We start from the raw sequence: 14,895 nt of genomic DNA, 5'->3' as shown, positions 1-14,895 counted from the left end.
TCTTTTTATCAATGTCTGTTATCATTTTTTTTTTTTAATGTTTTTGCTTTTATTTGTTATGCTGTGCGTTATGTTAATATTTATGCACACAAGAGAGCAATTTGAACTTTGTTGTGTTTTTTTTATTTAGTTTTTAAATTTATTTTTACTTCGAACATTCGTGCTTAAATGTTTAGTCTTCTCAACGGGTGTATTGTACTATAAAAAGTACATGATTATTTTACTAATGCGCAATATTCTACGAACCTCTAATATTCTTTTAAAGCATGGTCATGACAGTTCTTTGTTAAATCTCAAAATATATAATAGTAATTTATTAGTAACTTTTTATTGCCTAAAACAATTTAAATTGTAAAATAATTAATATGTCATGAAATATTTTAAATAGAATTAAGACATTAGAAATTATTTTGTAAATGTTACATTAATACTTCAAAAAATGAATGAAGAAGTAGACATAAAATCAATGGTTGAGTTTGATCATTACCAGAACATAGCTAGAGCTGCATTTGGTGACATGCTTTACGATTCTGATCGTGTAAGTTAATATAGTTTGTAATTTTCTTTAAAAATAAAATAAATAAATTGAGTTAAACCCCAAACAATAATAATTTGTTTAATGGGAAATAAAATGATAAAATAGGTCACTTATATTATCCTGTCCTGGTGTTTCAAATAGACAGCTAAAATATTCAAAAATGTCAATATTACTTTAGTTACAACTAAAGTAATATTGTATAATAATAGTTTAAAGAATTTATTTCTTTAAGTAAAAGAACCGGGGAAGTTGGATATTTATATAATACAAATTGAAAAATGTTACGTAGGTAAAACAACATAGGGCTTAGGATTAAAGAATATTTATTAACACATAATCACAACATAAAAAATATAAAGTTAATTAGAAACGTAAATAGTTACAAAGAGCTTAATATTTGGATGGCGTTAGAAGTATTTAAATATAAAAGTAATTTAATTAATTGGAATTTAAATTTATTATTAAAAATTATGTACTCTAGTTTTGATAAAAAAAATACAAGTAAAAAGGATTAAGTGGTGTGTAAAATTGCTAGATGATGAAGTCACAGATAGTATAGGGAATTTTCTTTGATCAGAGGGCCAGTATCTGTTTGGCATTGATAATAAAAACATAATTTTAAAATTATGCATATCCGCTGATTTTTTTAAGTGTTTTTTGTGATGTTGGGTTAATTAAATTTATTTTTTTATTTTCCTACTTTTTTATCCTTATTTATTATAATATTGTTAAAGTTACATTAATTAAAAATATTTTTAGAACCAACTGTATTATAAAGCCTTGAAAAAGGAAATTACTAGAATGCATAAAGCTAATAGAAAAGTACATGTTTTGGATATAGGAACTGGAACTGGTTTATTGGCAATGATGGCCGCTAAATGTGGTGCAGATACTGTATATGCATGCGAGGTAAAATAATTTTTTCTATCAATAATAATATTATTATTAGACATGTATTGTCTTCTAGGAATTTGAAGAATCGTATAAATGTGCAAAAGAAATAATAAAACTAAATGGATTTTCTGATAAAATTGTTCTTATTCATAAAAGTTCTCAAAAGCTTAAAATTGGAGTGGATATTCCACATCGCTTAAATTTGTTAGTTACTGAAGTATTTGATACTGAATTGATTGGAGAAGGAGCCATCTCTGTTTTTAATCATGCTCATAGAGATCTTTTAACTGTAATTAATCAATTAATTATTTTCTTTATATTTAATGTATTTGTCTCATACTAAATTTTAGGATGATTGCATAGTAATACCATCTGAAGCTATTGTTTATGCTGAAATTGTTGAAAGTGATTTTATTAGAGATTTTAATAAAGTTAATGATATTTATCACAATAATAAATTATTTATGAAAGTTCCTGAGAATATCAAACAATGTCGAGGTGTTGAGAGTGTGTTTGATTTTCAACTGGGATCTTTATCAACCAAATTATTTAAAGTTCTTGTACCATCCCAAGTAATTTTCAGGTAATTATTTTAATTTCATTTGTGTAATTACATTTCATACATTTATGTGTGCTTCTGTACTTAATTTAATGTTAATCTAAGGTTCAATTGGAGTGATAAAAATGGTGTAGCTACAGATCGTAAAAATGTCTTACAATGTAAAACTATTGAAAGTGGTATAGCTCATGCTGCATTTGTTTGGTGGGACTTGGCTATGGACATGGACGGTGAAATTATTCTGAGTTGTGCTCCTAAATGGCATTTTACTAATACACAAGATACTCCATGGAGAGATCACTGGATACAAGGAGTATACTATTTTTCAGAAGACATTGCTCTGAAATCTAAAGAAGATGTTTACTTGTTTGGATATCATGATGAGCTATCTTTTTGGTTTGATACAAATAAAACTAGGTAATAGATCTATTAAAGTTTGAACTTTATATATTCAAAATTTTTTTGACTTAATATTTTTAGCTTACATCTTAAATTTAATTATTTTTATTTTACTTTAAAATAAAATACCCAGCACAGGGGGGTCGCGGCACAGTGGTGACGTGGCATAGTTGGATCAAGTATAATGATATCTGACAGTGATTAAAATCACTATCAAAAAAAAACGCTTCGATGCAAATCTTTAGATAGTGTTTAATTTTAAAAAATTGGTGGATTATTCCAAAAGCTTCATAAACTGCTAGTTCCTTATTAATATCCTGATTAAGACNCAGATAAAAAAAAAAGATATTTTTTTTCATAATAAAGTACATTACATTAGTTTTAATTTGAGATATATATAAAAGTGTCAGACCTTCTGGAACATTTTCAAAATTTAAGTTAAAAAAATTAATTTTTTGTGAAAAAGTTGTCATTTTANCAGACTTTATGCAACTCCATTACTTTGGCTTTCTAAAATTATTCTGCAACAACAATAATATACCATATAGAGATGAGAAGTAAGCTTTAATTAGATATATGTTTAAAATACTCAGTATTTCCGGAATATTTTCAAAAGTTAAGTTGAAAAACTACGTGTTTACTCGTATTTTTAAAAATTTTATTTTTATATATTTTTAAGAGTCAGATTTACAAAAAAAATATACTAAATAATAGGTAAAGACACGAAGCATTTATAAAAAAAAAATTATATTGATTGGGTAATTTTTTTGGAGGTTTCCCCCATTTACGGGGAACGAGGGTATATTTTTCAATTTTTGAGGGTAATGTCTTAGACTAGATACAATTTGTGATCTTTTGACGAATCATTGAAAGAAATCGGTTCGATGAGAGCTGAGAAAAAGTGATAATAGACACTCAAAAAAAAAAAAAAACACATCTTAGTAAAACCAATACCTTCTCAGCTTCGCATCGAAGCTAAAATAATTTATGGGTCTAAATAATTAATTATTATTAACCTAAAAATATAGTATATTTACTGATTACAAGTAACAAGGACTTTTTAGTCAAAAATGATTTATAAATGTTTTTGTATAAGCAATTCTTTTTCAGTAAAGCTGATAATTGTATTTTCAAGATTTTTTTTGAGAATATCTATTGATTATTAAAGATTATGTCTAAATATCATTCATGAACATTCATTTTTTTATTTTGTCTCTTTAGAACATCAAAAATATTATTTATAATATATATATTTAAGAAAATAAAGAAATATATTTTCATATAACTATTTTAACATAACTATTTTTCTAGTTTTACTTTTCATAAATCCTATATTACTGTCAATTAAACTCTATATTTAGTTTAGTTCCATTTTATTTACTATAATTCATTCATGTATATTAATAATTGTTATTAAAAAGTTAATGATTAAGTTTTTTTTTCTTTAGCTCACATGTTGATTTGCCTTTTCCTTATTGTAAATGTGATTTTCATAGAGTTATATGTCGAACTCTTATTGGATTAATGAATGATAACTATATTAACAGCAAGTATCTCACCGTTTTGAACAAACTTATTCAACCAGAAAGTGTTTGTTTGTTTGTTGGGAATTTGTCTTTTTTAGGTCTTTCTGCAGCCTTATTTGGTGCAAAAAAGGTAATAATAGATAAAATATGTGTTAAATAATTGACTTAATTTCATATTTATGTGTGATCAAATTGAAAGGTGAATTTTTTTACATTTTCAAAATCTTTATTTATTCTACCAAATCTATTTTATCCTCTTCGTTTGCAATACATTTATGCCAACAAATATTCCAGTTATCATAGCATTTGACAAAGTCCTCCTTTGGAATGTCCTTCAAAGTCTATTGTGGATCGATCTTTATCTCCTAAATTGAGTCAAAATGATGTCTCCAGAATGGTCTCTTAAATTTGCTGTATTGCCAGAAGTCATTTAAAGCTAAATTAGGCGAATAAGCTAGTTGTGGAACAATATTTGTTGAATTTTTAGTGAAATACTCACCAAGAACCAATGCTGTATGAGATAATGCATTACACTGATGTAAAACCAATAAAGGTTTCTTCATAACTCTGCGAACCAATTTGTGAGAATAGCTTCACATAAAGGAAGCATAACACTCAATTAATATTCTTTTTTTACAGTTTGGCTTGGTAAAAGGAATTTAGATTGCACCACACCAAGATAATTAAAAAAATTGTAACATGACCTTAACTTTCGAGCGATTTTGACATGATTTTTTTGGTTTTGGCTTGCACTTGGCACAATATTTGCTTAATTGTTCCGTTATTTCAGGATTATAATCGTAGATCTAAGTCTCATTTCCATTTATGATGCATTCTATTACGTACTGATAATTATAAAGCATTGTTTCACAGATGTTAATACAACTGTCTATTTGGAAAAAATTGGGATATTTTGGAACCATTATAGATTTGACTCTGTTAAAGCCGAATTTGTCACTTAAAACCGCCTACACTGATTCAAATGATATGCCTAAACTATCAATAATGTTTCTAATAGTCAATTGACAATTTACAAGTACAATTTTTTTGACTTGCTTGAAGTGATATAATTTATGAAGACAGTCTGATCCCCAAAAGGGTTTCTACAAAAAATTTTGTGCAACTTCTTTGTTCAATAAATTTAGATGTAGGAAATATTACATAATTCTATTTATGTAAATATTATAAAATATTCATAATATTTTGACATGAAATTTAGCACAAATGTCAATAATAGTACTACCAAAAAATTCATCTTTCAATTTGTTCACAGTAATATAGTACTAGCTCTGTTTGGTAAGTAATTTTATATTATCACTTTATATATATATAAAACTACACTTGAAATATTCAATGGTTTTTTGTAAGAAAAATTATTATTAAAATTAACTAAAATAAAAAACTTAAAAAAAGTGTTTAATTAAGTCCAAAATCTATTATCTTTGGTGTAGAGGTAGTGTGATATTTAATTATATTTTCATATTAATTAAAAAAAATTACAGGTATAAATTTTTTAATCTACAAATTTATTATTATCATTAAAATTCTGTTCTGTACTTTATATTTCTATATAAAAACCAAAGTATTATTTTATGTTTTATAGTTATTTCATATAACTTATCCTGAATGATTTTTTTAAATTTGTGACAAAAAAAAACTACTATATTGTATTAAAGATGATTATAGTTTTATAGATTTTAAAAGTTAACTAATTAGATTAATGTCCATTTGGATATAATTTTTATAACAAAATCACAAATATTTTTTCTATTGATCCTAATTTTTTTTAAGTTAATATTAATTATAAATATTAAAAAATAATAATAAAAAAAAAACAAATTCTGAAATTTTATTTAAAAATACATGAGACAAACACATTGAAAAAGAAGTATTTCTAGAAAACAATTCTCATGAATACATAAATGTATTCATTAAATATTATTTATTCATAAATAATATTAATAATTCTTTGTGTGTATAAACATTAAAAAATATTAAATGTTTAGGTTTATTACTATGATGTTAGTGGACCACAACATTTTAGAGGAATTTTAAAGTCATTCATTACTATTAATGGCTTGGATAATAAAATTGTTATTGTAAATAATTTTAAAGATGTATTACAAGTTATTAATGATCAAAATGCTGTAAGTGAATTTTGTTTACTGATTTTTATTTGATGACATTCTGATTATGTTTTAAGATTTTGATATTCCAAAAGAAATTTTAAGGGAAGGAATATTTTTTATTTCTTTTTTAGTGAGAGAAATTTTTTTGAAATTTTATTTCAATTGACATTTTAATATCTTTTTTGTTAAATAATTTTAATTTTAGTTGGTTATTGCTTCATTATTCCCTTGTATTTGTGTGAAAGTGTATGAATCACAAAACTATTTACAATCAGTTTTTTATTTTATTATATTTTTTAAAGCTTATGTGTCAATTTGAGTTTCTAACTAATATTTTGATATTTAATAAGATGAATGAAGAAATTTCAACTGTTTTTATGGAACCTTCTAAATGGATTCTCCCTGAATGGATTGACATAGTAAAGTATACATTGCATGTGAATCCAAAAGCCAATATATTTCCAAAAGAAGTAACTCTAAAAATTCAAGCTGTTGAATTTGAAAATTTATGGAAAATACGAGCTCCATTAACAGAAATTGAAGGATTTGAAATTTTACCATTTAATGAAATTATCCAGGTTAATTATAATTAGTTAACTCCAAATAATTAAATTATGTAGGAGCTCCTTGCTGGTCGATATTTGATTCAATAAAAAAAGTTTCATACATCTTAATTTTTAAAATAGAACAGTGATAATCAATTAATATTAATACTGTCTATATATTTTTAATTTTAGGAAAGTATTAAAATATCTGATGGAATATTAGAAGAAAAACCATTGTGGGAGTACCCCAGTAAACCTCTTTCTAGCATTAATAATTTATTTACATTAAATTTTGAAAATATGACTTCAGCTTCAAATTTAATTCTAAAGAATAGTTTAAATGTTCATATTGAAAAGTAAGTTGGCAAAATGTGTTAATAATAATAATCATTATTATAATATAATATTTACTAAATGTATTTGTTTACAAATTAATTGATGGATTCATATCGGAGACTATGATTTAATAATTTAAAATTTTATCAAGCATTATTAGTAATGTAAAAAAAACCCAGCACAGGGTTGTTGCGGCATAGTGTAGCATAATTGGATCAAGTATAATGATATCTGACAGTGATTAAAATCACTATAAAAAAAAAAACCTTTTGATGCAAATCTTCAGATAGTGTTTAATTTAAAAAAATTAGTGGATTATTCCAAAAGCTACATAATCTGCTAGTTCCTTATTAATATCCTGATTAAGATAAAGTATGTCGAATGAAAAAGGGATTATTAAAAAATAGTATTTCTCATAAAAAAATTGTGTTGATCCATACACTTTTCAATAAGTTATAACATTATAAAGTTAAAAATGTAAAAAATAAAATAGAGAATTTTCACACAAAAATAGTATTTGGTAGCCATTTTCACCGTGAAAATAAAATAAAGTCCGAAATTTTTTTTTCGCATAATAAAGTAGATTACATTAACTTTAATTTAAGATATAAATAAAAGTGTCAGACTTTCCGGAACAGTTTCAAAATTTAAGTTGAAAAAGTAAATTTTTTGTGAAAAAGTTGTCATTTTAAATCCCCCCCTGTGGGCAGGTAAAGGGTCAGATAAAAAAAAAAGATATTTTTTTTCATAATAAAGTACATTACATTAGCTTTAATTTAAGATATATATAAAAGTGTCAGTATTTCAGGAATACTTTCAAAAGTTAAGTTGAAAAAATTAATTTTTTGTTAAAAAGTTTTTGTTTTGAAACCTCCCTGTGGGCTGATAAAGGGTTAAATTTATAATAAAAATATATTAAATGATAGGTAAAGACATCAAGCATCTATAAAAAAAATTTTTATATTAATTTGTTCATTTTTGAAAAAGTTATGGCAATTTTAAGTAAAAAAAATTGAAAAAATTTCGAAAATTAGCGATTTTTAAATTTGTAATTTTTTTGGAGCTTTCCTCCATTTACGGGGAACGAGGGAAATTTTTTCAATTTTTGAGAGTAATATCTTCGACTAGATATGATTTGTGATCTTTTGACGTATCATTGAAAGAATTCCGTTCGGTGAGAACTGAGAAAAAGTGGTAACTGACACAAAAAAAAAAAAACATCATAGTAAAACCAATACCTTCTCAGCTTCGCATCGAAGCTAAAAGCGACCCTTAGCTTTATCACTGCATAAGTATGTCAGCAAAATAATACATTAAAAAGAAATTCTTCTTAAATGATTTTATTTTACTTATAATTTTGTTTATTTTTACAGTGAAGGTAACTGTCATGGATTAGTCTGCTGGTTAGACTGGTGTTTGGATAAGAATGAACATGTTTCATTTGGATTTTTAAATGAAGACAGTTGTTTTAAGTGGTATCCATATGCAAGACAGAGAATTTATTTTTTGAACAAATTCAGAAGTGTACTTAATGATAACATTATAAAATGTGATGCAATTCTTTGTAAAAATGGTAATCTTTTAATAAGTTTTTGTAATACTTATGATCACTAAAACTCTAAAAGCAAGACTTTCTTATTGTTGTAAAATATATATATATATATTTATATTTATATATATTATGTATTAATATGTAAAAATGTCTTTTTAATTATATTTAATTGCATGTTGATACAGAAGTTATATATATCATGTTGAATAAAAAAGAATATATTGAATATTTTCTTATATTGTTGTAGATTAATTTTCTTCTTATGTAATAATTATTCAAACACTGCAGTTTTAAATAAGTTTATATTAATTGTTTTAACTTCAAAAAAACAAAACCCAGCACAGTGGGGACGTGTCATAGTTGAGTCCAGTATAGATTTAATCTGACAGTGATTAAAATCACTATCATTAGAAACGCTTCACTGCACATCTGTAGATAGTGTTTAATTCTGAGAAATTGGTGGATACTTATAAAAGCAAAATAAACTCCTATTTTCTTATTTATAACATGATTAGTAATTCTTTTAATTATACATTATATAATTTTTAAAATTAATTTTTTTCAAATTATTATTGATTTTGATTTTTTATATGTTAAAAGTAATAATTTTGAACCTACTTTTTTCCCCTTTAAAGTGAAAATTATAATAAAAAAAAACTTATTTATTATTATAACTTTTAGCTCAATTAACAAGTTTCAAATTGACATAATTAAATAGAAAAAAATGATATTGTTAAGATTAATATGCACTCAGGAAATTTTATAATTTCTATTTACAGTAAATTTATTAGTAAAGCTTGATTTTTTTTTTTGAATTTTTGTTATAATAGATCACTGAAATAGAAATCATAGTAATTATTTCTAATTAACTTCTGGTGTTTCAAAAGATTCTACAATTGAAGTATGCAGAACTGAATTTATTTTAATGATTTACTTAAACTAAAAAAAAGTTGTTATAAAGATCTATTCAATTGAGCGAATTATAAATTTTGATTATAATTTTACTTTTGCAGTTGAATATTTTTATCATATCAAATCTAATTCGACAATAAATACATCAAAAATATTAGAAATGAATCTTTTTAATTATTTGTATGGATAAAGCTGTTTAAGGTACTTTTTATTTGATTAAGGGATTTTTTTTTTCAATTTTTGAAGGTAATATCTTCAATTAAATATGAATTATAATCATTTGACGTATCGTTGAAAAAGTAGGTTAAGTGAGGGTTGGAAAAATACATCGTAGGCATAAAAAAAACCACATAGTAAAATAATATTAACTTGAATAAGAAATATTATCTCACGAGGGGAGACTATAGTAATGGGATCCTTGATATTTATTGAAGTTATTGAATCTAAATGAGATAAAAATCAAAATCCAGGATTTTAACACAAAAATAGCATATTTTTGAATACGGTAGCCATTTGCGCATAGAAGATAGGATAAAAAAAATATACTAAATGAAAGGTAAAGATATCATGCATCTATATAAAAAAAATTATATTGATTTGGTTATTTTTAAAAAAGTTATAACAATTTTATTTAATAAATTGAAAAAATTTCGAAAATTAAAGATTTTTAAATTTGTAATTTTTTTGGAGGTTTCCCCCATTTACGAGGAACGAGGGAAATTTTTTCAATTTTTGAAGGTAATGTCTTCAATTAAATACGAATTATAATCATTTGACATATCGTTGAATAAAGTAGGTTAATTGAGGGTTGGAAAAATAAATCGCAGCCACAAAAAGAAACACATAGCAAAATACTATTAATACGAATAAGAAATATTTTCTTATGAAGGGAGTCTACAGTGATAAGATTCTTGATATTTATTGAAGTTAATGACAAATAGTTGGGACAAGTATAGATATCTAACAGCGATTGAAATCACTATCATAAAAAAAAGTTCAATTTAAATTTGTAAATAGTGATAAATTTTAAGAAATTGGTGGATTATTTCAAAAGCAACATCAATTCCAATATCCTAAATTGTATCCTGATTAGTGGTTTTTTGATTAATAAGTAAAATATAAAAATAAATACTTATTATAGTATTTAAATTTAGTATAAAATTGATATTCAATAATTTATTATTGTAATTTATACGGAAAAATTATAAAAAAACATTAAGTAGTATATTTCATTACTTCTCTGACAAACGTATAGAAATTAAAGAGATTGATACAATACTTTTCAAAAAAGAAATCATCAGGGATGAGAATATACTTTGTTAAACCAAATTTTAGTGCTAATTTCAAATCTGTAATTAGATTTTTCTATCGTCTCTTTTTTGAGATTATTACTAATAAGAGTATTAATATATAAAAAAAATTTAAAACAAATTATATTTTTTTCGAATTATTATATGATTTTGATATGTTAAAATTAATCCATTGAACTAATGTTATGATCCTTTGTGGTTGGGTTTTTTGAAATTTTATTATAAAATGTTTGAAATTTTTACAATGACTTTAATTTAGCTTAACTTAGAAATTGACACATTATACAGCGGTATTGTTAATATTAATATACACTCAAGAAATTTTATAATTACTGTTTAAAGTAAATTTACGAGAAATGCTAATTATTTTTTTTATAAATAATGAGCTTAATAATTTTATTTATTTGATAAAGGGGAATTAAAATTTTTGATGGTAATATCTTCAACTAGATACAAATTGTGATCTTTTGACGTGTCATAGAATAGAATTGGCCAAGTGAGAGCTGAGAAAAATGAATAACAAACATAATAAAAACATATCCAGTAAAATTAATACCCTCTAAGCTTAGTATACTAAAACTAAAACGTCATTTTGTATTAAAATTTTGCATTTAGTATGCTATAAAATAATTCAGACCAAATATCATGGAGAAAACAATAACGGCTCACATAGTTAATCGTCTTTGACTATTCTATCAGTTAATACTCTTTGGTATTACTTTGTCATATACTCTCTTCTTTTTGGTTATGTTAGGATATCTTAACGTGTATGGAATTTCTTTCCTAGGTTCATCTATCCAAGAATTCAGAAAAAATTTTTCGTCGTGCGAATTTCATAAAAAAACATCAAGATGGGTCGGATGCACACACCTGGGTAATTATTAAATATTATTTATATTTTTAATCAAGATAACTAAAAAATTAAATACAGTTAAGTGAATTGCGTAATAAATTTATTGTACGCACATCCTCGTGTTTTTGATTTTTTATATTAATTTGCAATTCATTCTTATTTTTTTTTATAGTAAAGGTATTTCAAAATCGGCATTGCCATACCGTCGTAGTGTAGCAACATGGTTGAAATCATCAGCTGAAGATGTTAAAGATCATATTTTCAAATTGGCCAAAAAAGGTTTAACTCCTTCAAAAATTGGTAATAACAAATTAATTTTGGCATATGTAAATGTAGTAGTTACTTTAAATACTGATGAAGTAACATTAGAAATGAAGTAAAATTCTCACTAAAAAATGTTTTTATTTATTATTTGAAATACTTATAAATATATTACTGTAGAAATTAATCTTTAAAACATCATTATAAAATTAAAGTTGATGTATTCTACTACTTCTTAATTTGATTTTATCAGGTGTATAAACTTCAAATATTTTATTACATATTTTTAGTGTTAATGAAATACTGTAACTTAATATCAAATATTTAATCATTTGCGCTTTGGAGTTCAATATTTATGTTAGACTAACTATTTTTTTATACTGGTTTTCAGTATTCTTTAGTCTTTTTTGAAGATTATTGAGGCAATGTCAGAGGAAATAAATTTTATCATCTTGTTACGGATAGATTATTTAATTTTTATTAATTGTGAGTTTATATTTTATTGGTCATGAAACCGCTAACAGCACTTTTAGTGGGATATAGATCATAGAGTAGGGTAGACCGGTTTATGAACAACATTGCCAACTGTTAGCATTTAAAGTTTTTTTTTATTTTTAATTGTATTTTACTTAAGTCAGTTCTCTGTTCCATTTGTGTTCTTGAATATTGTAATTAATTACAAATTATTCATTGATAAACTTCAATGATAAATAATTATATTTTATATACATACTATAACATACTTTTCTTCCTTATACACAATTGGTTATTTTGTTTTAGTACATCATTTTTAACAATTTTTCTATGATGATAATTTTACTGAACGTAAGTCTGATCACCTTTTAATGCTGGTTTTCAGTATTTTTAGGTTTTTCTGTAGACTATTGAGGCATTTGTCTGAGAATATCATTAAAAATTGAGCTACATATATTTTAAGTCTTAGTTTGTTAATAAATTTTAATTCATTCTGCCTAAATTATATGTTATTTGTTATTTATGTTGATGTTTTACAATAATTTAACCTATAGTTCTAATTTATTTTATTTATAACTATAATTAATTATGAAAAAATACTTAAAAAAGATTTATTGGTTCTAAAAATGTTTACTTAACATTTTTTTTATCATTTCTATAAAATGTATGAATGCTCTGTGATGATCATTATACATATATTTCTGAACACCTTTTATAATTGGTTTTCAGTTATATTAGGTTTTTTCATGCTGACTTATCGAGGCATTTGTCTGAGAGCTATTTATGTTTAATTTCTGAAACATCCAAAGTTTGATTGTGTAAGTATCTATTAAAGTATTATTTTAATAGATATTCCCAACATTATTACTTTGGAAATTCATATTAATCATTGAAGCAATTTATCTATCCTATTAAATTTTATTGTCAATCACATGTTACGATTAGGTTAGCACAATTATAAATTAACATTTCTTCTATATTAGCTTATTCAGTTTAGTTTAGATGATGAACTACAAAAGGAACTAGTTTTAATTTTATACTTATGTATAGCTAGGTTTATTTAAATTCATGAATTAATAAAAATATATAACAAATATGGTTTTGTTAATTTTAGGTGTTATTCTTAGAGATTCCCATGGTGTGGCTCAAGTAAGATTTGTAACTGGCAACAAAATTCTTAGGATTATGAAAGCAATGGGTTTGGCTCCAGGTCTCCCTGAAGATTTGTACCATTTAATCAAGAAAGCTGTTGCAATCAGGAAGCATCTAGAAAGAAACAGGTAATATTTATTCAAATAAATGAGTTTGATTTATATTGAAGAAAAAAATATTATTTTTAGGAAAGACAGAGATTCCAAATTCCGTCTTATTTTGGTTGAGTCACGTATTCACCGTTTGGCTAGGTATTACAAACGGAAATCAAAGATTGCACCCAACTGGAAATACGAGTCCAGTACTGCTTCAGCCTTAGTTGCTTAAGTACACTGTTTTATTTGTATGGACATTTGACAAAAAAAATACAACTTATGTTTAAGTTACACTATGTTTTTTATTTCATGCCAAGTATCTATAGTATAATTTAGATTTTTTTTGTACACGCTTGGATGATAAAAAAAATATAAACTTGGTCTCAAACTTTTGATAAGATATATACCATCCTTCATTTTATGATAACAAAATCATTTGTTAAATGATTGAATTCTAAGCAGTTTTCATTTTAAGTTATCAATAATAGTTATAAATTGATTTTCATAGTGCGTATTACATTATTATATAATAAAAAATGACAATGCTACAATCAATAATGCTGAATTAATTTTGAATTTTTTAATAATGTATTAAACAAACAATAAAAAAAATATTATTTCTAAGAATTGAATGGCTATCCAATTAATTAAACTTATTATTGGTTTCAATGACTTCAAAAAAAAATTTATTTACTTATAAATACTAATAAGTCAAATTTAAAGATACTGAGAATATAAGACAAACAGATTCATCAATAGTGTATTTATAAAAATTAAACAACTTAGAGTTATTTATATTTCCTTTTTGTTAATTTTGTTATAACACATTATTTTTAGTGAATTAACTGAATATAATCATATACAAGAAAAAAAATTGGAAGTTTCTAAAACCTGTACAAATTTTATTAAATATAATATATGAAAACAAAAAAAATGTAAATCATAAAAAATAACTATATTATCGATCAATTTTTGATTATACCAAAATATTATGTAGAAATTATTTTACACTTTATACTATTTTCCTCAAAAACTTATGAAATATTTTGAGTTATTCATTATCTAATGGTGTGATATTTCATTGTATCTTACAACATAGTAAAAAACTTGACATTATTTTAATTAACAGTCTAATTTCGTTTATAGCACTAATAAATATTCAAAATTGTCTATAAATTAGATAGATGCCTCTTTGTTTAATTCAAATGACTAATTGAATCAGTTGTAGTACACTAGTACACTATCTTCATCAATGTTTTTGTCAACTGAAATATTTTAATTGAATGAAAAATAAGTATGAATCGATACTGAAGGAAAATGATAGGAATTTTAAATAGGATCTACTTCAAATAATAACAAA

At 24.1% G+C, this 14,895-nt stretch overlaps 2 protein-coding genes across 3 annotated transcripts; both read left to right on the top strand.

Annotated features, from left to right (window-relative positions):
* Positions 1-45: 45 nt before the first annotated feature.
* On the top strand, positions 46-8,589 carry LOC126903352 (protein arginine N-methyltransferase 7). 2 transcript variants are annotated; one of them, XM_050681504.1, is made up of 11 exons: positions 46-308; positions 389-538; positions 1,298-1,447; positions 1,506-1,721; positions 1,783-2,015; positions 2,097-2,408; positions 3,839-4,046; positions 5,923-6,063; positions 6,396-6,623; positions 6,783-6,946; positions 8,300-8,589. In XM_050681504.1, the coding sequence occupies exons 2-11, from the start codon at positions 440-442 to the stop codon at positions 8,538-8,540; spliced, it is 1,992 nt and encodes a 663-aa protein (XP_050537461.1). In that variant the 5' UTR covers positions 46-308; positions 389-439; the 3' UTR covers positions 8,541-8,589. The 2 variants fall into 2 exon arrangements, with proteins under 2 accessions (XP_050537461.1, XP_050537460.1); XM_050681503.1 differs by having other exon boundaries at positions 46-538.
* A 2,817-nt stretch (positions 8,590-11,406) lies between these two features.
* LOC126901144 (40S ribosomal protein S13) lies at positions 11,407-13,826 on the top strand. Its single transcript, XM_050677406.1, has 4 exons — positions 11,407-11,574; positions 11,726-11,853; positions 13,403-13,568; positions 13,629-13,826. Exons 1-4 carry the CDS (start codon positions 11,552-11,554, stop codon positions 13,765-13,767), a joined length of 456 nt encoding a protein of 151 aa, XP_050533363.1. The 5' UTR covers positions 11,407-11,551; the 3' UTR covers positions 13,768-13,826.
* Positions 13,827-14,895: the final 1,069 nt, after the last annotated feature.

Source organism: Daktulosphaira vitifoliae, unplaced genomic scaffold, assembly GCF_025091365.1.
Source record: "Daktulosphaira vitifoliae isolate Bord-2020 unplaced genomic scaffold, ASM2509136v1 Scaffold_3, whole genome shotgun sequence".
NCBI lineage: Eukaryota > Metazoa > Arthropoda > Insecta > Hemiptera > Phylloxeridae > Daktulosphaira > Daktulosphaira vitifoliae.
Note: the sequence above shows the minus strand (reverse complement) of the source record. Positions and strands in the feature narration are given on the sequence as shown.